Here is a 22829-nt window from a genome sequence, read left to right on the forward strand (position 1 = left end):
ACACAGTATGCAAAAATGTAAAGGAGATTTTCAAGATTAATTCAGACATTGCAGAAATAGTGTAGTACTGTGCAAAGGTATCGTTGGATATGTTGAAAGTTTTCAAAGTGGGAGGCACCAAAATATTTTAGGAGAGTTGCAGTAGCTTCAGAAAAATAAAACCTGCTAAGCAAACTTGATTTATAATTAATTGAAAATTAATAAATTTTTACATCCTACGGGAAGTGAGTAAACAGAGTTCTGGAGTCGGACCAGAAAATTATATACAATCTATCACCCGTGAGGGGAGGCTCAGGTATGTTGTTTTAGAAATACATTAATTACCACATTTGTGTCACTTAGTTCTTGTCCACACAAGGAAGTTTTTAGGACTAAACAGTAAAGTATTGTATCGTTTCGAACTTCCATCCACATGGCAAAATTGTTCTGGGTTAGCTGCAACAGTATGTAATAATGAGGATGCGGAGTGTGGTTTTTACACGCAAGGATATTGGCACTGCTTCAAAGCCATAAGAACCATGCACGCAACAACCGGTAAGTACAACAATGATGGACAACAGAGCTGTGTTTGTGCTGCTATTAGCAAGCATCTCTCCTTTTTTGTGTCCATTCATCATCATCTTGTGTTTTTTTGGTGTATATAGTAGTTAAAGACAACTCGACTTCATGTGCACGTGCTCTTTTCGTTTCTATGTAGGTGTAGAAAATAACATTGTTTTCACTCAGTGATTTGTTGCCGTCTGGACGTGACGTATCTATTCATGTGGAGGATGTGATTTTTTTCTCAACCCGCCAAACGACTGGGCCTGAGCAGAACACAGACCTCCACGAGGCTGATTTGTTAACAATATTATAGTTGTATTTGTGCTAATATTTGCATATGTTCTAGTCTAGTTAAAAAATCTGGTGTAAATTTGTGTTGTAAAAATCACTAATTGTGTCAAAACAACTGATGTGAAAAGGTTAAATATTACAAATTAAAGTGTACCTTTGCACAACACAGTATACCTTAAGAATTCCCACATAAAGATCTTTCAAATCACAATTTAAATTAAATACCTGAGCTGGGTTTTCAGTTCATTGAAGCGCGGCCTTTTGCTGGGATCATACGACCAGCACTTCGTCATCAAACTGTAGAGGGTAGGGGGGCACTGCGGCGGCATGGCCAGTCGTTCTCCATTTTCTATCCTGCCAATGACGTCATTGTTTTTCACACCTTGGAAAGGCTTAATGCCGTACATTAAAATTTCCCACATACAGACACCTATGCAAATGCAAAAAAAGGCACAAAAATGTAGCCAAATATTAGTGAGTAAAGGGTGAACATAAAAATATTTACTGTATTATGTAATGCTAAGGTATGTGGAACTTACCAAACATCCAGACATCACTGGCTGTGGTAAATCTTCTAAAATTGATAGACTCAGGAGCCATCCATTTAATAGGCAGCTTTCCCTTAGATGCTGGTAGACATAAATGAAACAAATTGTTACGCTTTAGCAACAATTATCTTAAATGTATTGAAATTGCTAATTTTACCTTTGTAGTAAGAACTGTCTTCCATGTAACGTGACAAACCAAAATCACCCAGCTTCACACAATCCACGGTGGATACCAGGACGTTCCGTGCTGCTATGTCCCTGAAAAGGGAAAAGATACAACTCTTTCACACAGAGATCCCATAAAATTGGAGCATCAGCGCTAAAACAACATAACCGGCATTTATGTGTCTCAACCTTTTACACATAGAACACAGAGCGATGTAGCATCCCATAATCAGATAATGTGTGAAGATGTCTGTGCCGTGTCTGGTGGGACATAAAAAATACTTGTCATGGAGCAACAATTGTTCGCTGGGTGGGAAAAGTGGGTCTTAGGTGTTAAAATTGTACTACTGTCTCGACTTTCATACAATGCAACATCCTCTCTTATGGTTCTATTACTAACTGCGAAGCCATCCACTTTGTCCCAGGTGCTCTTTGGAAAAAAACACTTTTGGAGGCAGTGTCAAAAGGGTATACTGTACAGCTGACCGTAAAGGCCTACTGAAATGATATTTTCTCATTTAAACGGGGATAGCAGGTCCATTCTATGTGTCATACTTGATCATTTCGCGATATTGCCATATTTTTGCTGAAAGGATTTAGTCGAGAACATTGATGATAAAGTTCGCAACTTTTGGTTGCTAATAAAAAAGCCTTGCCTGTACCGGAAGTAGCAGACGATGTTCGCGTGACGTCATCAATGTGAGGGCTCCTCACATCCTCACATTGTTTATAATGTGAGCCACCAGCAGTAAGATTTGGACCGAGAAAGCGACAATTTCCCCATTAACTTGAGTGAGGATGAAAGATTTGTGGATGAAGAAAGTTAGAGTGAAGCACTAGAAAAAAAACAAAAAAACAAAAATACAAATAAAAAAAAGGCGATGGCTCCAGGCGGCGGCAGTGGGAGAGTTTCAGATGTAATTAGACACATTTACTAGGATAATTCTGGAAAATCCCTAATAGGCTTATTGTGTTAATAGTATTTTAGTGAGATTACAAAGTCATACCTGAAAGTCGGATGGCTGCGGTGAACGCCAGTGTCTCTGAAAGAAGCCGAGGAGCCAAGATCACAGCTGCCTTTTTGAGCTGCAGGATGAGGTCGCGTAATCCACTCAAGTCTCCGGTAAGAGCCGACTTAATATCACAATTTTCCCATCCAAAAACTTGCTGGTTGACGTAGAAAAGCATGTTCGCTTGACCGCTCTGTGCTAAACCTTTACAACAAACAAAGGAACACCGGCTGTGTTTCGGTGCTAAAGGCAGCTGCAATCCACTGCTTTCCACCAACAGCATCCTTATTTGACGTCTCCATTATTAATTGAACAAATTGCAAAAGACTCAGCAACACAGATGTCCAAACTACTGTGTAATTGCGCGATGAAAAGAGATGACTTTTAGCCGTAGGTGGTGCTGGGCAAATATGTCCCCTCCAACCAATAACGTCACAATCACGCGTCATCATTCCGCGACGTTTTTAACAGGAAACTACGCGGGAAATTTAAAATTGTAATTTAGTAAACTAAACCGGCCGTAATGGCATGTGTTGCAATGTTAAGATTTCATAATTGATATATAAACTATCAAGACTGTGTTGCGTGGTCGGTAGTAGTGGGTTTCAGTAGGCCTTTAAAGTCTCCAGCAAGTGGCGATAGTCAGGAACGTCACAGTCATGTTTAATTATTAGGATTACAAGTAAACTAGACACTACAATTTATCACTCCACTTCAAGATCATAATGTCATTAGATTAGTGTTTTCATACCCACCATTGTTCTCTGAGTAATTTAATTTGATCAAGCCTTTTTTAACATTCCACTCTACAAAATAATAAAAGTATGTGCTATGATTTGAGCTGATATCATGTCGGATTAATATTAGTATCGGCCAATATCCAACTATTGTATGGGAAGTGAAAAAGTTCTGTTGGTACATCCCTGATTAGTATAGTTATGTAAAATCTTCTTAATCAATTTCCATAAAACTGTCAGGAGGGATGGGATGAGTATGAATGGCCGAATTAATAATGCTGTGATTCAGACAAGAGAGAATGTGGATATGTTTAACTTTTTACTTCCAAATAGAAAACGACAACAACCTGCGACGTCATTTGGTGAAATGTAAAAAGTAAAAACTGCAAGCCCATCCATCCATTTATTTTCTACAGCCTGTCCCTTTTGGGGTCATGGGGGGTGCTTGAGCCTATCTCAGCTGCATTTCGGCGGAAGGTGGGATACACCCTGGACAGGGCCAACACAGATAGACAGACACATTCACACTCACATTCACACACGAGGGCCAATTTAGTGTTGCCAATCAACCTATCCCCAGGTGCATGTTTTTGGATGTGGGAGGAAGCCGGAGTACCCGCAGGGAACCCACAGGGAACCCACACATTCGACATTATTGACGTTAGAGCCCTTTCAATGCTAGACAACACACTTTCTGAGGCCGTCCGTCTGTCATATTTTGTGTTTGCTTTCAACTGGAATGCTTTGAGGTCATACCTTGGAAGTAGCAAGTGCATAATTTTCAAACTTACCAACCAACTGGAATGAAAGTTAAATTCCATACAGATAAGGTAACCTACCTGTGTACAAAGCGTTTGCTCTCCAGGTAGGCCAATGCCGTGCTGAGCTGGTAGGAGTACAGGATGAGAGTAGCCAGGTCTAGGCTGTACTTTCTCACTTGCAGGAAGGAGCGTAACTATGAACGGCATTCGAGTCTACCATTAGATTCAAGGTAGAGTAATAACAACACACAATACACCATCAATGGTTATCTTACCTCTCCCAGTGTGCAAAGCTCCATGATGATCCAGACTGGATTATCTGTAATGACGCCCATCAGTTTCACAATGTGAGGATGGTCGAACTGACGCATGGTGACTTGAGGTGACGAAAGATTGGGTTGTCATTAGTATTCACCTCCGAAACTTCTGAATGTGATCTTTTGAGTGCAAACACTAATGAAGAACTTACGTGCTTCTTGGAGAAATTTCTCCCTGACACTGTCCGATGTTGAGTTCTTACATGTCTTCACAGCTACTGACAGTGCCGGGTTCTCCTGCAGGATACAGATACACCAAAACATTGTCACACTTAGTATTCATGAGATATGTTATGGTTATAATTGATTTCGAATATGCATACGATTACAATGTGGCACGTCAAATATATCCAGTTTCTCATTACAGTGTGTCCGAAAAGGAGTTGGAAGAAGCAGAGCTTATTTAATCTTACCGCTTTCATAGCGATTATAACACATTTAATTGATCACATCCTGTGCTTAATTTGGAGCACAAATTAAATAAATAAATACTCAATACATTTCACATGAATGGTTAAGTAAGTTGTGATTCACATAAGGAGATGGATGGATGGATGGATGTTTATCAGGATTCTTCTTCTTTGTACTTTGTAAACACTTTGAGTTTGAACTTTACTTAAACTGGGTTATATAAGGACTTTGTTTATTTGCTCGATCCATTACATGATTTAATTTCACTTACTAATTAATTCCACTCACTGATAAACCAAAGGTTTTAAGTGTCACACGTGCATACAAATGTTTTAAGTAACATTTTTCCCTAATGATATATCTCTCTTCTATTATTGAAAAATATTGGACAGCAGGTTATAGTTTGCTTTGTACATAATTTTAGCTGTTTGCAAATTCACCAAGTCATTGAATTTGATTATTTTTGGGTTTGATTTTTTTCTATATCCAACATTATGTAATATTGTAACTGATCTTTTTGAACACACGGATAATGAATGAACTGTACTTTTGTAATTATTTACCCATATTTGTACACAATAACTTAGATATGGTAACGCTAGTGAGCAGTAGAGAAAATGAAGTGTATTTTTGTCCAAATATATTTAATTTTGTATTTCTTCCCACCCTATGCTATATATGTTTATGTGGGATTTCCAGTTAATTTTATCATCTTATATCACACCTGTAAATTCTATTAAATGTACTGTTTACCTTGTCTATTTCTGTCATTTTTACTGTTTCCAAACAGCATTATTTTAGTTTTACTGAGATTTAAATATAGTCTGTTTGTGTCAACCATCTCTTTAATTTATTTATTTCTTCTGTTATTATTTGTTTTAGCTTCTGTGTTCTCCCCTGAAAAAAACACAGTTGTACAAGTAGAACTAACTTTAAGTCCTTTGTAACTTTACAAAGATCGTTTATACAGCAATTGAACAATTTTGGTCCCAGTATTAACCCTGCCAAGGATATATATAGAACTGTTAACGTGTTCGCATAGCTTCACATATTGCTCCCTTTTGGTTAAGTAGCTTCTTACCCAGTTCAAGGTCAACCTATTGATTCTATACTGTTCTAATGTGTTAATTCAGATATTATGCTTAAATGTGTCAAATGCTTTCATTAAATCCATAAATATTGCAACTGCACACTGTTAACCATCTATTGCATTAGTAATTTGCTCTATTATTTCGATTTCATTGAGATGTTAAATTCGTATTCGAATTGGCTGTCCGTAAGTGTTCCAATTTTATTTATGAATTTGTCCAATCTGTTGTTAAAAATGTTTTCAATGATTTTAGAAAATTGTGGAAGTAAGGAAACTGGTCTACAGTTTTGTAGTCTTCTAGTGTAATCCTTTATCCCAAATGCACATTTGAAGTCGAGGTTGTTTTAAGTGTCTGAAAAAGAGTGTAATGATTGCCGCCATGTGTATTTAATCCCCATCTATTTTAGGAACTAAATGAAATAGGATCCACTGCTAATGTGACTTAATGTTAATTACAATGCTTTAAGGATTAGGTTATTCTCACATTAAACCATTTAACTGTAGCCAGGGGACCATTTACAGGGGACTTTATTTAAATAAGATTTAAATTTAAGCTTCTTAATGTCACCATGTGTCGGGAGCTAGTGCACATTACGTCACAGACAGAATTACTGTCCCCTTGTTCTCCCCTGTTCTGTACATATGCTGTTCTGTACGTGTAATGAGTGCTGTGGTGTTTATAGTACTGCAAATTGTGAATATTACACTGCAGACAATAAATTGTACACTGGACACAATTCATAAAGAAAACTTTACAAGTGAAAGAAAATCTGAGCAAGTGTAACAATGTTGAGCAATAGAAACATACAATTTAGCGCAGAATATTGTACTCTTATTTTTGTGTTTGTTTACCGGGCTGATGTAGACTCCTTGGTGGACGTCCCCAAACTGACCCTCACCTATGCAGCGGCCCAAATCAATACGGTCCCTCTGAATCTCATAGTCCTGTGCTGAATACACAATACACATGGACATGAACACAAGCGAACACACACAAAAAAGGCAGTTGAGTAAAAAAGGATACAAACATACACACCAATAAACACACACACTTAAGGTATACATTTGCATTTACCAAGCTTGTCAGAGAAGTGTGCGCAAGACTTAAAATAAAATTTGAGTGTGATTCTGCAAATTTACATAGCGGAAAATGTACGAACCAGTTATGTGTGTAATAATATATATCAAGTTATCAGTTGATTATTCTACCCTGGTGAGCTTGGTTGCAGTCAACATGCAGTTAAAGCCGAGCATGAGCCAGTTTCAATTATTCTGTATGAGCATGAGGTGGTACACAAAACAATACGTTGATGGTGTAAATGTGAGACTGACTTTGTTTTTGTCTTTTGCTCATTGTTCTCACTAAAATGTTTTTGCTTTTGTTCCTCAAGCAAATATGGTCCAAACTGACAATACAAACACAAAGAACAAGGGCTGGGGTAATACATTCAGGTCTTCATTTACAGTTGCAAGCAAACATAAAATGATCACAACCAAAGCAAAGTACCACCACGATATAACCAGACTTATGTTGTGTTCAAATTGTTACCTTGATCTAGTCCATAGTATTCTGGGAAAATTGGTTATTCATAGGAGACAAAATAACTAACTGTGAGTTCAACAGCAACCACATTTGGAATATTTCAGCATAATTGATTATAGACCACACTGTCTCACACTAAAGTGTCTTTTGTGAAAAAAGCAAGACTTTGGTAGTGCAGATAATCACAATATATTTTGGGTACCTCTTTTAAAAAAATCCTGAAGATACACAGTAATATCCTGATATTTATTCCCATCACATGTACGTCAATTCATCTTCATCTTGTGACACCCAAACAAAACAAAAATATCAAGCAGGCTTATAAATATACAAGAAAATGTGTGATTTCAGTGCTTCCCCTTTTTGGGTAAGTTAACTAAGTGTGACCACAGAGTGTCTTTGGTCTTGAGTTAGGTATCTAAAACACTTAAAAAGGGGACCAATACAAAATCATGTACATTAAAACACTTACTTCCTGATACGAATTGGATATGCTTTAGTGTACATTTTATGTAATTCTGCTCCACAGTTTATAAACCGTTTTTTGAGTCTGTCTGCAAGTTGTTGGACTATTTTTCGTGTTTCCTCACAGCCTGAAGCAGACGGGCAGATGCCTTCAAAATGCTTTTCGTGACTTGTTTCAATAATAATTATCATATTGATAATATGCATTCTGTGTTACACAAAACTGCCTGAATGTGTGATTGTTTTCATCATAAACCATGTAAGTATGTCTCCTTTTAATAGTAATTGTTACATTAAGACATATAGAAAGGTTGTGTGCATGTGTTTGACCAAAAAATACAAGTAATCTGAAACATTCCAAAGATAATACATGTTTAAAAGTGATGGAAGCATTTTTAATAACATTTTAAATTTTTTGAAAAAGAAAAGACATAGCTCTGAGCTGAATCCTACTTCACTACGAGGCATAAAGAGCAGGAGAAACGCTAAAGACCAAATGACACACACAAGCATGCATGTGTGGCTCCTTTGGTACCGTCCACACACTTTACCAAACACTTTAAACTAACCCCGGCATGCAATCTACAAAGTCTGATCAGAAGTGATTCGATACATACACGTCTTGCAATTTGTTTCAGCATTTGGATGTTTTACTACTTACTTGAAGGCATGGTATAGGTGTCTTCCTCATCTATGATCTCAGCATAGTCATCTGTTTCTATGGAGCCATGGAGAAGTATAACAGACCAAAACACAGGATATTAGGCCTCAACTGATGATACATGAATTTATATAAAAACAATACACAAAAGAAAGCACACATCCTGACAATTGTAGCAGAACAACATCGATGGACAAAATTACCTTTCCTAAAGAATGCCACCATGTCCAACATGGAGTACATGCACAATTATAGTCAAATGTGCACACAAGTGAAGGGGACTTCACAGAGTGATGTGCAATGAAGAGAGGCAGACACAAAGAGGAAAGGGGAGGGATGGAAACGGTTGTTCTTTCCAGAATGTGTCACACAAAAACACGTTGAGTCATGGAGAAAGCATCATCATTTACAGACGCGCACAGAGATCCTCTGCTCGCATGCGTTACAATCAAACATACAGTAAGAGATGATATTGTTTACCATCGCCACTAGTGTGCCCTGTAGACGCCACATGCACCATGAGATGCATACAGAGAAGGGAGGAGAGAGTTTTAAAGGTTAGTATGCATGAACATGTATCATCAATTCTACACTAATTTTAATGTCATCCTGCGTAACTGGAGGTTAGTCAGAGGTTAGGAAAGAGTCAACGCAGAAACTAAGTGGCAGTGATGAAAGCTCTCTATGCAAACATCTGGTCATAGAGAGACCCTTCACTGCAAACAGAGGGGGCTTTCAGGGTGCACACTCTTGTCTACTAAGCCTTCAGCTACTCAGCGGTCATTCACAACATTGAAAGCACCAGAGAGAGACAAACAGTGAAGGCCAAAGTAAGTCTTCTACCTGACACACAAACTGCTCTGGTTCGCACTCCCTCCATCCGTTTTTCCATCCGCCTCTCGTGATTTGACACTCTGCATTGGATAAAATAAAATGATTTGGTAATTAACTTGTGGTTGAAGCTCCTTCCACATGAATGTCATGTCCAACACAATGTACTGTGACTATAGCAGCCCTGCCAAATATTCAAGACATGTTATGCTTTATTTTAAGGCTGTCAAAAATAACGTGTTTCATCACAAAAATATCGCAACAATCATGTATATCAATCAATCAATCAAAGTTTATTTGTATAGCCCTTAATCTCAAATACCCCATAGGGCTTTACAAACCACAACGACATATGGATCCCACATCCAGGCAAGAAAAACACTAATCCTAATTGGAACAATGAGAAACCTTGGAAGGGACCGCAGTGTTGATCCAAAATCAGCCGAGAAAGCATCGTGTTGACGGGCTGTATGGCCTTTGATTGAGTCATATACACACAGAAAATGTTTGACAAGTCAAGTAGCCAACCAATCACAGCTTTAAAGTCCATGTAGCCATGATATGAGATTTGTTGGAGGTTCACAGCACGCTACACAAGAGAGTTTACAGTGAAAGAACGAGCCAGTAATGTTAACATAGGAGCACAATTTTCAGGTGTAAAATACGTAACTCAAAAGTGAAACCGACGAAATGCAACAAAATAGGCACCTTGAGAGCAGCAAAGCATACAGTACAAACATATTCAATGGTCAAATGAGAGTACAAAAAGGGCACATGTTGGCAGGTCTGCTATAAGGTTTCTATATTTTCTATATGCAAAAATTGATTATTTTTGTATTTGCAGTTGCATAACAATGTGTATGCTGAATGTAACAATTTGACAGAGTACAAAAAAAGAATGCTATTTCTAACAAACAATAGGACTTACTTTGGCAGAGATGGTAGTGCTCTGTCGCCCTCTGCAAGACAAAATAAATCAGCTACATTAGCGAGAGCCAACACATCACTATGTTCTTTGCACAAAGTTATTTTTAGAAAAAAATAAACACAAGACGTCTACTCAAAGTGACAAACTGTGACAAGCATCTCCAGTCAGAAACAGAGTTAATTGTCTGGTTGGATGTCTGTGTTTGTATTATATTGACAGTATTGCTACAGCACTTCATGATTTATTTCCATGTTAACCACTGCAGTGCAGCAAGCCTAACAAATGTACATACAGTAGAAACCATATTCTGTCCTACCCTTGTGGACTCTGACGATGAAGGAGTGAGTAGCTAAGGAGAAGAGTCGACAGTAACCGTCAATCAAGTCGGCCATGTTTTCTGCTGTGGTCAGTGAAGCTGTGGTTACTGTGAGGGGCTTCACAAGTATGCAGAAACACACAGAATTAGTCGGATAAAAATGACCTGAGAGGCTTTATATGATTTTTTTAATGAGCAACATATCACATATTAATTTGTTTACATCCACCCAGAAAAAAGAACTAAAAAAAGTGACGCGGATATCTTTTTCCACTGGTCCGTTCTACTGTAAACACCGCCCACTCTGGACCGACACATGCTGCAATTGCATTCATCTTTACCAGAGGACTGTGTCATTACCAACTTTTCTACAGTACGATGACTAATAAGCATAGGCTAGTGTGAGATTGTTACATGCACAATAATTTCAACTAATTGTCAGGGATGACGTGTGTGTTTGTTACCTCTGGAGCTCCTGCAACGTTGAGCTGCAGCATGCCTTTCCTGTCCTTCTCCTCCAAAGCTGAATATTGGATGGACTGAACCTGGTTGAAGTTAGCTAAGTGGGTAGGCTGAAGACATAAAGATACATTAACATTAAACAGTGATTAAACATCTTTTATGTGACTGAACAGCTGTCTTAACAGCTGTAACTAATCGCACAGGCAAGACACACCAGAAGAGGGCAGTGTGGTAGATTTCTATTTCTTCCTTTAAAAAGAGCATGAAGTGATGAACCCTGCAGCTTAAATGTTCATATAAGGCAATATACACACATGTATTGAGATATCCAATAACGGTTTCATATCGACAAAAATGTCAATATTCTATGATAATACTCACCATTGAGCCCTTATCTGTGAGGTAGCTGATTCCTTCCTCTGGTCCGATTGCCAACTCGACTGATATTACCCAACTAGACTGGAAAAGGTAGAAAGAAAAACTTTAATTATTGTTATTATTATTTTGGTCGACTTCATCACACATCTAAAATCTAATAGGTAAACGTGATCCCTACTTTTAACATTTTCACATACCACTCTTGGCTACTTAAGTAGGCTGTTTAATGAATTTTAAGCATTGTATTCTGCCATCTTATGGCTTTTAGTACATAACTTTGTACACTACGTATGTACAACAAACCATACACGCGCATTATCTTTGTGCGTTGTGAGCTAATAATGAACAATATGGATCATTCTATCATAACAACAACATGACTGCAAATTGTGCATTATTTCTTTGGACTGTTTTGGTGTGTGTGCATGCGCTTATTGCAAGTACATGCGTACGAAACATGGTGAGTGACAGTGACAAGTTCCTCTGGCAGACCTGTTTTTTTTATTCAATACAATGAGTAGGGGATATAGGGGTGTCCCGATACAACTTTTCCCTTCCGATAGGGTACAGATATTGGAGTTTTAAGTGTTGGTCGATACGATTTAAAACTGATACGGTATCAGCAGGAATTATAGTAGCTAGTAATCTGCGGGGTTAAAGTCCCTTCTTTCTGTTCAACCCAGCATTCCAACCAGGGTCGCTGGCATAATAGACGAGCGGGCCAACTACCAAGCTAAAAGCCCGAGCCATTAACCTGATAACAAGCACAGCTCTTGAGGTCATCAGGGAGTGAGATTTAGTAAAGTAAACTGGCTAGCCTCTGTTATACATACTTTTATTATTTTGTAGTGTGGCATGTGAGAAAAGGTTTGATCAAGTGAAATTGGTCAAACTGAGAATAATGGCAGGTTTGAAAAATACTAACTTTATTGCATAAACGTATATACTTATATTATTTTTTTAGAAGACTATTACAAAATGTTTGATCAAGTAAAATTACTCAGAACAATGGTAAGTATGAAAAAACTAATGCCATGTCACAGATTTACACTTTTAAAGTGGGGTGTTATTTTGTGTTTTGTTGAAACCTAGTGGTCAAATAATTCATTAATTTAAGGGCATGATGCAGGACACTGAACAATCCAGACACAATCGTTAGCTGATATTGTTTAATAGGCTTGTGCCTTGGAGACTTTGTATCTGTAAGTAATATGCATCCATAATTATTTGATACTCATTTGTATTGGCAAATGTTGTGTTTTGGACTGCAATATTGTTCAATTGAGGACACTTATTATGTATGCCTAGCTTGTGTTCTATTGTGTGCTTAGTTGTTGTGTAGCTAAAATCTCCTAGTAGCCTACCATGATTATTTTATGTAAACAACTTGACTACAAAGGCAAGGTCAAACTTGTGTGCCTAACCTGAGATGTCAACTGGCTGTCGAGCTTTGCACAAGTCAACGCTGTGCAGGACTGCTCGTTTTTTTTTGCTGATATCAGATAGTTACACCCATAATAGTAATAGAGAAAAATATACACATCTAAAAAATATACATGTAACATAGCTAGCTGTTGGTGTTTTTGATATAGTTTCGGTTTGAAAAATGTATCTGTGAGCAAGTTGCAAACGGCTCCCTTAAATTATATATTTAGTTAAAGATAATGCTTGTATCCGTAAGTGGCATCAAACATTTTCATTGCTTCTAAATTTAGGTTTACATGTACACATATATTAAACATTTATCCATACAAAAACATTAATAATTTTTTTTTTTCTGTCAGCAATCTATTGTACTTATTTAACAGTACATTTATTCGTACACACACACACACACACACACACACACACACACACACACACACACACACACACACACACACACACACACAAACACACGCACACAAAGTTAAACTAAATGTATCTAATGTGTGAAAGAAAGGGACAAACAGAAAACTTTCTAACCTGACCTTGTTTTAGTTCTGGTAAGCCATTAACAAGATAGCATTCCACATGCAGTGCTAAATAAATTCCCAATTTCCACCAGAAGGACTTGATAAAGCTGAAAAGCGTGTGAACGTCCTTCACTGTTCCGCAAAACATGAACAATTTGTCTCCATGGACTCACTGCCGCCTTACCCCTAAAGCACATTTGAAGCACTCTTTGTCGAAGTGGTAAATGGGAGAGATTATCTCAAAGAACTTGTGGATGCTCTGTTCATCGTTGAGGTTGGCAAACTGCTTAAAAGTCTGCTGGATCTGCTTACGGAGAGCCTTTGCCTGAAAAAGGTGGAAAAAAATTTGAACAGCAATTAAAAGGCATGGCCATTCTTCAATAGGCTTATGTAGCCCATGGCTTTGGCAACATCATGTTCAATTTGATTCTGTTTAATCAGGTACTCAAACATCAAGACAAATATCCTTTGTGTCAACATTCATTCAAACAAACAGTTTGTCCCACAATCAGCAGAGAGACTCACACTTCACTGACCAAAGGACATTTCTGTCATTGCTGCTCACCTTTAAAGAGTCTAGTAGGCTTTTAGGGAAGAACCTTCTTAAACCAACATCTTTCCTGAAAACACACATTGAGAGCACGACATTTGACATTAATTGTATATTCACCAGGAAAAAAAATCATTGAAGAAATCAATGTTACTCTAGGAGTTCGTAGTTGGATTTCTTGTCAAGGGCATTTGCTGGCATCTCTCTGAAGAAACGCCTGCATAATATAGGGAGGATGGTTAGAACAATCAGGAAACTTCTTAATATAATGTTTGCAGGTATACAGACTGTATTTTGTCACCTTATTTCCAGACAGCCCAGTTTCAAAGCGATATCTTGATCCACCTGATCTGCGATATGTTGCATGTAGTCACTTTTAACCTGGTGAAATAGTGTGACAATACATTTTTTTTTACTGTAAATGGCATTGGTCATTATGTAATGGCAAAAAAAACACCACCATCACAGAAGTTGTTGAGGCGTTTATTTAGGGCCCTATTCTCCCGTTTGCGCTGTTTTTTGTTTTTTACACACTTGAAGTTCCGCACGTTTGTCTTATTCGTATTCTTCCATTTAGCCTGCAAACACCTCTACCCAGCAAAAGTTAGGAAAAAGTGTGAATGTCAGGAATGATGGCGGGCTCATTTCTAATGTGGTGGAATTTACCTTGACGCTTAAATTTTTTAGTTGTGTGAAATTGTGGAACATTGAATTTTACTAACACCAGTGAATGTTATTGGAGTCCATGTAACACTTTACATTTGAAAAGGCCGCATCAGGCCAGTGCTTGTCATGTGAGCGTGTGTCGCCATGGTGATGTAGTGCAGTGGTTCTCAAATGGGGGTACGCGTACCCCTGGGGGTACTTGAAGGTATGCTAAGGGGTATGTGAGATTTTTTTAAAATAGCAACTATTCAAAATGATTTATAAATATATTTATTGAATAATACTGTAACAAAATATGAATGTAAGTTCATAAACTGTGAAAAGAAATGCAACTATGGAATGTTCAGTGTTGACAGCTAGATTTTTTGTGGACATGTTCCATAAATATTAATGTTAAAGATTTCTTTTTTTGTGAAGAAATGTTTGAATTAAGTTCATGATTCCAGATGGATCTCTATTACAATCCCCAAAGAGGGCACTTTAAGTTGATGATTACTTCTATGTGTAGAAATCTTTATTTATAATTGAATCACTTTTTTTTTTTCAACAAGTTTTTAGTTATTTTTATATACATTTTTCCAAATAGTTTAAGAAAGACCACTACAAATGAGCAATATTTTGCACTGTTATACAATTTAATAAATCAGAAACTAAAGACATAGTGCTGTATTTTACTTCTTTATCTTTTTTTTTTTCAACCAAAAATGCTTTGCTCTTATTAAAAAATGTTCACAAGAGGTACAGAACTGAAAAAGGGTTGAAAACCACTGATGTAGTGTGTGTATGCACGCTAAAACAGCTTCATCTTCCTGGCTGTATATGAATAATAAGTGGTGGCGGCTTGGCTCAGATAGTAGAAAAATTTGAGAGTTCCCGGCACGAATCCAGCTTCCGCCATACTAGTTACTGCCGTTGTGTCCTTGAGCAAAACACCTCACCCACCTTGCCTCTGGTGCCACCAACACTGGTGTATGCATGTGTGTGGCAGGACTCCCTTGTTAAAGAGATGCTTAACCTCAATGGGATATTCTTGGGTTATTTTTATTTTTAATTTAATAAATAGACAAAACTTTGTTCCACTTACTATTATAACCACTATGATGTTATTTGTTATTTTAAGAGTTCTGTTTAATACAAATGTTTGTGAACCATGACACATCAGAGGGGCTTGACAGCTTTTGTGTGTGTGTGTGCGTGTGTGTGTGTGTGCGTGTGTGTGTGTGTGTGTGTGTGTGTGTGTGTGTGCGTGTGCGTGTGCTTGAGCGGAGGCTCATGAAAGTTTAACTGTTGAAGAATCAATCAACTGTTTAATTCAGTCCTTGTATCCTTATTTCAATGGATGTTCCCCGGTGTCTAAATTCAAGCGATCAGAATAGATTTGATACTTCCCTGGAATTTTTTTTTCATTATTTTATTGTGTGTGGTACACACTGCATTCAAATTTCAACTGCAATATAATGTTTCATGTTTCTCTTACCAGGGTCGCTGGACTTAGACCAGCCTCAAGAGGCTAATGAGAACAAAAGTACTTACAGTAAGTGCCCATTTTGGATGAAGGTGTGCACTGACAGACTTAAGTTAAAGGGGAGAATGCGTTGCAGGCATAATCCGCACAGTCGCGCACCTTTTTTCACTCAAAGGCTTACTGAAACCCACTACTACTGTATATGAATAATAACAAGCAGTCTGATAGTTTGTATATATCAATGATGAAATATTAACATTGCAACACATGCCAATAAGGCCTTTTTAGTTTACTAAATTGCAATTTTAAATTTCCCGCTAGTTTCTTGTTGAAAATGTCGTGGAATGATGACGCGTACGCGAGACGTCACTGACTGTCAGGAAATATTAGAAGCTGCACCACTCGCGACTAAAAGTAGTCTGCTTTAGCCACATAATTACACAGTATTTTGGACATCTGTGTTGCTGAATCTTTTGCAATTTGTCCATTTAATAATGGAGACTATAAAAAACAATGCTGTTGGTGGAAAGCGGTGTATTGCAGCTGTCTTTAGCACCGAGACACAGCCGATGTTTCTTTGTTTGTTGTGAAGCGGAGCGGTCAAGCGAACATGTTTTCTCTACGTCAACCAGCATGTTTTTGGATGGGGAAATTGTGATATATATCTTATCGGAGAAATCATTGGATTATTCGTCATCCTGCAGCAGCGGCAGCTGTGAGCTTGGCTCCTCTACTTCTCTCTGAGACACTTCGTGTTCACCGCAGCCATCCGACCTCGAGGTATGTCTTTACAATCTTTTGCAATCTTTAAAATCTCACTAAAACACTATTAAAACAATAAGCAGATAAGGGATATTCCAGAATTATCCTAGTAAATGTGTCTAATAACTTCTGAAACGCTCACACTGCCGTCGCCCGGAGCCGTCGCTTTTTTTTTCTATTTCTTCACTATCAATATCCTAATTCACAAATCTTTCATCCTCGCTCAAATTAATGGGGAAATTGTCGCTTTCTCGGTCCGAATTGCTCTTACTGCTGGTGGCTCCCATTAAAAACAATGGGAATATGTGTGGAGCCCTGCAACCAGTGACGTCTCGCGCACATACTTTCGGTACAGGCAGGGCTTTTCTATTAGCGACCAAAAGTTGCGAACTTTATCGTCAATGTTCTCTACTAAATCCTTTCAGCAAAAATGTGGCAATATTGGGAAATGATCAAGTATGACACATAGAATGGACCTGCTATTCCCGTTTAAATAAGAAAATCACATTTCAGTAGGCCTTTAATTACATGGGAGAATAGGGCCCTTAGTTACTATATTTTTGTGACCTTGTATTTTTCTCTTCTTCTATTGTGTTGTCGCACCTGGTGATAGAGGTAGTTGAGCGAGGGTTTGTCTTCCGAGAAATGACTGAGGTAACCTTTTGGAAAGTAGCGCATCCGCAGCTCGTACCTGAGAATGGCAGAGATAAAGTTAATTACAGTTCATAATTTTTTACATTTTTTCACACACAGGCAAAATGAATACACCTGTAGAATCCAGATTCAATACCTCTGAGACGATGACTCATTTTCACAGAGAGATTTACATTTCATAGCCACAATGTGCAAGACAGTGCAACCATTATATACTACAGCCTAAACTACACAAACCAAAGTCAGACTTGTCACGTGGAAGCTGACAGTTGGCCCTCGACAGGACGTTTGAGTAAAAAAAAAAAAAAAAAACATGACTGAACAGTTGCTCAACATGAAATATTATAGCACTTACAAGTTTAAAACACCACATCAATAATCAAACAGGACAATATTAATGTATATAAATGTTTGTTCAGAAAAAAAATATATTTTTTTGGTTTAACATGATGTTAAAGGTGTTTGATAAACACGTTAAGTGCAATATGATAACGTGCAAAAATTGTCTATGTGAGGGAATGTGTGACTATTTATATTTTCGATAGAGATCGATCAATTGTTGGTCGGGCCGATTATAGGCGCCGATATTTGGCATTTAGACATATATCGTATCGGCCTCTTTTTATCTGTCTATTTTTATTTTTGCAACTACAACAGAACTACAGCAGCAGATACAATAATAGTACACGCTATTTTATAGCTTGCTTATTCTGTTCACCGCATGGTGTTTGAATCTTAGTAAGTCAGGCCCTTACTATACAAGTAAAGAGGAGCAGGCAGCAGCTCAAACATTAGTATTCCTTCTTGAACACGCAGGAAGAAATTATGTCACCCAGCTTGAAAAATGTCTCCTCTATAAGCTACGTGAAGGATCCCAGAATTGATTTTATTTAAATGTTCACAATATTTCAGAGTTACTCAAAAGTAAACCTTACAATGTATTTAATCCATAAACTGCTATAAAAGTGTATAAAATTGAGTGGATGGCGAGTTATTGTGATGGAGAGAAATCCCATATACTTTTTTGACCAATTTCACCAGGAGATTTCCCATATTTTGAAATGCAAATGTTGATGCTTCTCTTACATGCAAGATTAGATACACATAATAAAGATGCTTGTGAAATCCCCTGATGTTTTTTGGTGCTAAATTACCCACAACATTATAGCTTCATAAAACATTAGGTTGCTACTGGTCCAATGTTTCCTAAAAAATAATGTTAAAAAAAAACTACTTATAGCCTTGTCCAACTGTTTACTGACATATACTATTCATGTTTAACTACTGTAACTTTTACTGCAATTATATATGCACCTGGGGATAGGTTGATTGGCAACATTAACTTGGCCCTAGTGTGTGAATGTGAGTGTGAATGTTGTCTGTCTATCTGGGTGTACCCAGCCTCCACGCGACCCTGAAAGGGACAAGCGGTAGAAGATGGATGGATGGATATATAGCTCCAAATATTGGTTATTGGCCTCCTTGACTAATAATAATCGGGATCAGTCCTGAAAAAAACATAATCGGTCGATCTATGATGACAATGACAATAAAGGGTTTCAATTATATTGTATAATCCCTTTTTTCTTGAGTCTTCAATGAATGAAACACTGTTAATACAGATTAAAAAAAAAAGATTTAATTGTGATTAATCACAATAAATCCACAATAATCCTGTAATTTATCTGATAGCATACTTTGATAGCACTAACTGTTACATTCTAATAATAATGGATATATTCATTGGAAATTTCAAGGTAATTATCATAGAAAACCTTACTCATATCAGTATGTTTTAATCATCTCAGTAGGAAGGTGTGAGTATAACACCAAAAAAAGGCACAACTCTCTTATAACAGGACGGCATGTGGTCTCTTGACCGTAAAATGCTTGAAATTTAATTTATAAAACATATTGGGATTATTGCTACTCTGAAGCAGTTTAGTTTATAAAGAGCTAAGAAGGCATTGTGACATCACTGCATGAGTGACACTAAGTGCTGGCAATGGAATGAACTGGGTCAGGAGGACAGTGGTGAGTGGGGATGCTGCAAGCCTACAAACAGATATCAGAGAAAATGAAGAGAACAAAATGAATAAAATACCTTTGTTCAATAATGAATGAAGCACAAGGTGGAAGAGAGAAAAATTACACATGTTGAAAAGCAGAGATTCAAAGAAAAAAAAAAGATGCGGGAGATGAAAAAATACGACGCAGAGTGAGATCAAAGTGGAAAATGCTAAGTGTGGCCACATGAGACAGACGGAGGGAACGTAAGCAAAGGGAGATATAGAGGAGTGTGATAGAGTCAGTCCATCCCTTGGGCTGCGGCTGCTGCTGATCTAACAATAGCTCGACTCTTGTGGGCTTGCAGCTTTTCCGCCCTCTAAGGCACTGCTCTTCTTCTTCACATTAACAATTTGAAAAACGTGTTTTTTTTGTTTTTGTTTTTAACTTCACACATATTTGAGTGCAGTTCACTATAAGTCATACAATGATGTAGCCAAATGAAGAGGCCTTAGTTCACTTATGAAGTAAATATAGGTTAAAAATTGATGCATGTGCTAACATGAGGCAAATAAAACCACATCTTTCCAACAAATAAAACCCTAGGTCACTTCCTCAAAACACTGTAGGAACATCATAAGAATAAAGACGTCAATTAAGTCACCAATGACTCAATTAATCTAATAATTTGCAAGATGAAAAGGAAAAAAAAAAATATCACATGAAAGACGATAATAAATACACAACACTTTCACTACCAATTTTTACACATGCCAGATAAAGCAGTTCTTTTCATGTGTTGTTTCTCATGCTTTTGAGTGGGTTTTCTCAAATAGGTGGCCTAAATTTGCTTCCTCAGAGAGTACCTATGACAAATGTATTATTTTCTGTTTTATAAATGTTGTTACGATATTGGATATGCGTGTTAAACAATGTGAAAGCGTTAAATCATAAGGTTTATGCATTTGGAGTGATGTCACATTAGTAAAACTCTCAACCAGAGGAAGGTAGAGGGCCAAATTTACTCCATGGTTATGAGAAAACACAAAAAAGTGTGATAAAGCATTAGCTTCATCTAATTCTTAGGAAAAGCATAATAACATTGACGTGCAATATGCTGTGACATAAATGCTGCTCAAAGCATAATCTTTTTTTTAGTCTGAATTGATCGAGTGTACAGACGTAACTAATGTTGTGACCAGATGAATCTACGACTTTGTAAACACTACAGGGTAGGATGTCCAATTCTGATTTATTTGTCAAATCCAATCTTTTAATGTAGTCGTTTACCATTAAAAAAATACTATAACTAATGTGAACGTACATGCAGACATGTACGTGCTTCAGCGTTTATGGATGTAAAACATGGCTCCAATTCTAGTAGGTTTCAGTCTTGGCGCATTGCTGGCAACTTCAAGAATTTTGTGCCAATAAAGACATTTTCTGAACCAAAATTTTGCGCGCAGAAGATTAAGAAGGAAGAAAGAAGATTAAGAAGGAAAAAAAAAAAAAGATGGAAGAGGTCAAGCATTTTGAATCTCGCAGTTTGTGGAAGATTTGCTTCGATTATGCTCATTTGTCAACTATTTATTGTGCAAACGTCTATTTTAGCAAATAACTATTTGACGATGTGTTGGTCGGATGAACTCGGCCGCAGCATTCAGACTGCATTCGATACATCCGATTTACAGTATATCCACATACGAAAGTGGCTTGGGTCAGATTTAAAACATTCCGAAATACACTCTTTACATTGACATGAACAATTCTGATACAGGTCACACATAGACGAAAACAAGTGCATTGACCTGCAGTGTGAACAAGCCAAATTGTTTATGAAGTTTATTTCTGACTGTATCTGGAAAAAAATAGCGGTGAAAACATGATATTAAAGCAAAATGTACACCAAAGCATATCCAATACCTATTTTCTAGACCACAGGGAAGTGTTTTTAATGTAGATTAAAATCATCATAGGTCCCATCCATCCATTCATTTCCCACCACTTGTTAGTCTCCTATCCGGCCTTTAAGCTAATTATAAAACAGCAGAATGCTAATTAGCCTGATTGTCTCCATTATATCTCTATATTTGGACAATCAAGCTTGAAGCAATAAGCCAAAACACTGGTGCAATATTACCTCCACTCTTCCTGTGGGTGCTGTTTCTCATATTTCTCCCTGACATGAGAGACTCCCAAGTCAGGATGTAACCAATGGCGTGCGTCCGTGTGCAAATGGGTTAAACGGAGGCCAAGTGAAGTGACACAGCGCAATTTGTGGATTTCCGCTATCTTTTGGATGACTCCCTGTAGCACCAACGGGGGATGGATAAAGAACAATGTGAAGGGCAAAAGGGTATGATGTACAAACTTCAAAGTTGTAACATACCCTGACATCAGTAGCATCTCCATGTCTGATATTACTCGCCCAGGTGCTTGGTTCACTGTTTGTCTCAAAGTAGTGGAAAATCTTTAGAACCCGATCCATAGAACCCGGTGTCCGCTCAAGACCACCAGCAGAGCCACTGGTACCAACACCAGTACTGCCGGCCACCCCGGACCGGGATTTAACCCCACACCCACCTGCTGCAGAGTGTTTGAGGTTTGGCTCCAAGTAGGAAGACGTTGCCATGCCTGACTCAGATTTTCTTAGCGGGGCTAACTGGCTGTCATATTCTGTAGAGAAACAGAGAAGACAGAGGTTCAAATGAGACTTTTTGAAGCTCTAAAGGCGAACTTATTTGCTCCTGATCCAAATACTACACCTGCAAAATTTAACATGTCCGAAAATTTTAGTGGAAAGTAGGAATAAGCAGTTTATTTAATCCAAATTGATGCTATAGAAATAGTGTGGAACTTTGATTTACAAACCCTTCATTTTAAAATAAAACAATATCAGTTGGGATCATTTTTTCACCTATAATCATGTCAGTGATAACTAATGTATTCACAACTGTTATTCAGGACACAGTGTCTGCATTTACCAGAAAAACTAAAGTAAAACCATCAAAAATAATCATCTCCCATGCCTAAATGAAACTGTACAGTTATTAATGAAAAAAAAAAGAGATGATGATCTTAAAATATCAATCGAAACAAGAAGGGTGAATGATAGACAGACATTTACTTCTTTTAAAAATAAGGTGGTAAAGGAAATTCGACTTAGAAAAGCAAACTCCTTTCTTAACATTATTAGTACTGCAAAATGAAATGAGTAAGAGATCTGGAGAAATATACAAAAACTGATGGGGAAAAAGTATAGTGCATAGATACATTAGGGAGCTACAGCTAGATGAGAAAGTCAGCTAAGATC

At 37.5% G+C, this 22829-nt stretch overlaps 1 protein-coding gene across 5 annotated transcripts in view; it reads right to left on the reverse strand.

Moving 5' to 3' along the window:
- Nucleotides 1-22829, reverse strand: part of LOC133562185 (focal adhesion kinase 1-like) — a 96052-nt gene that overhangs the window by 51346 nt on the left and 21877 nt on the right. For 2 of the 5 annotated variants that reach the window (XM_061916139.1, XM_061916135.1), the window contains exons 3-23: nucleotides 21906-22192; nucleotides 21657-21823; nucleotides 17459-17546; nucleotides 14264-14343; nucleotides 14117-14179; nucleotides 13978-14032; nucleotides 13597-13737; nucleotides 11461-11538; nucleotides 11082-11189; nucleotides 10618-10735; nucleotides 10302-10332; nucleotides 9386-9456; nucleotides 9023-9040; nucleotides 8543-8599; nucleotides 6726-6823; nucleotides 4525-4609; nucleotides 4331-4431; nucleotides 4134-4249; nucleotides 1540-1640; nucleotides 1374-1463; nucleotides 1060-1264 (exon numbers count right to left, since the gene is read on the reverse strand). In XM_061916139.1, the coding sequence (XP_061772123.1) occupies nucleotides 1060-1264; nucleotides 1374-1463; nucleotides 1540-1640; nucleotides 4134-4249; nucleotides 4331-4431; nucleotides 4525-4609; nucleotides 6726-6823; nucleotides 8543-8599; nucleotides 9023-9040; nucleotides 9386-9456; nucleotides 10302-10332; nucleotides 10618-10735; nucleotides 11082-11189; nucleotides 11461-11538; nucleotides 13597-13737; nucleotides 13978-14032; nucleotides 14117-14179; nucleotides 14264-14343; nucleotides 17459-17546; nucleotides 21657-21823; nucleotides 21906-22192 (2158 nt within the window). Of the gene's footprint in view, nucleotides 1-1059; nucleotides 1265-1373; nucleotides 1464-1539; nucleotides 1641-4133; nucleotides 4250-4330; nucleotides 4432-4524; nucleotides 4610-6725; nucleotides 6824-7422; nucleotides 7444-8542; nucleotides 8600-9022; nucleotides 9041-9385; nucleotides 9457-10301; nucleotides 10333-10617; nucleotides 10736-11081; nucleotides 11190-11460; nucleotides 11539-13596; nucleotides 13738-13977; nucleotides 14033-14116; nucleotides 14180-14263; nucleotides 14344-17458; nucleotides 17547-21656; nucleotides 21824-21905; nucleotides 22193-22829 lie in introns of all 5 variants that reach the window. The other 3 variants (XM_061916138.1, XM_061916136.1, XM_061916134.1) reach the window with 2 other exon arrangements.

The sequence above is a fragment of the Nerophis ophidion genome, linkage group LG11 (genome assembly GCF_033978795.1).
Source record: "Nerophis ophidion isolate RoL-2023_Sa linkage group LG11, RoL_Noph_v1.0, whole genome shotgun sequence".
NCBI lineage: Eukaryota > Metazoa > Chordata > Actinopteri > Syngnathiformes > Syngnathidae > Nerophis > Nerophis ophidion.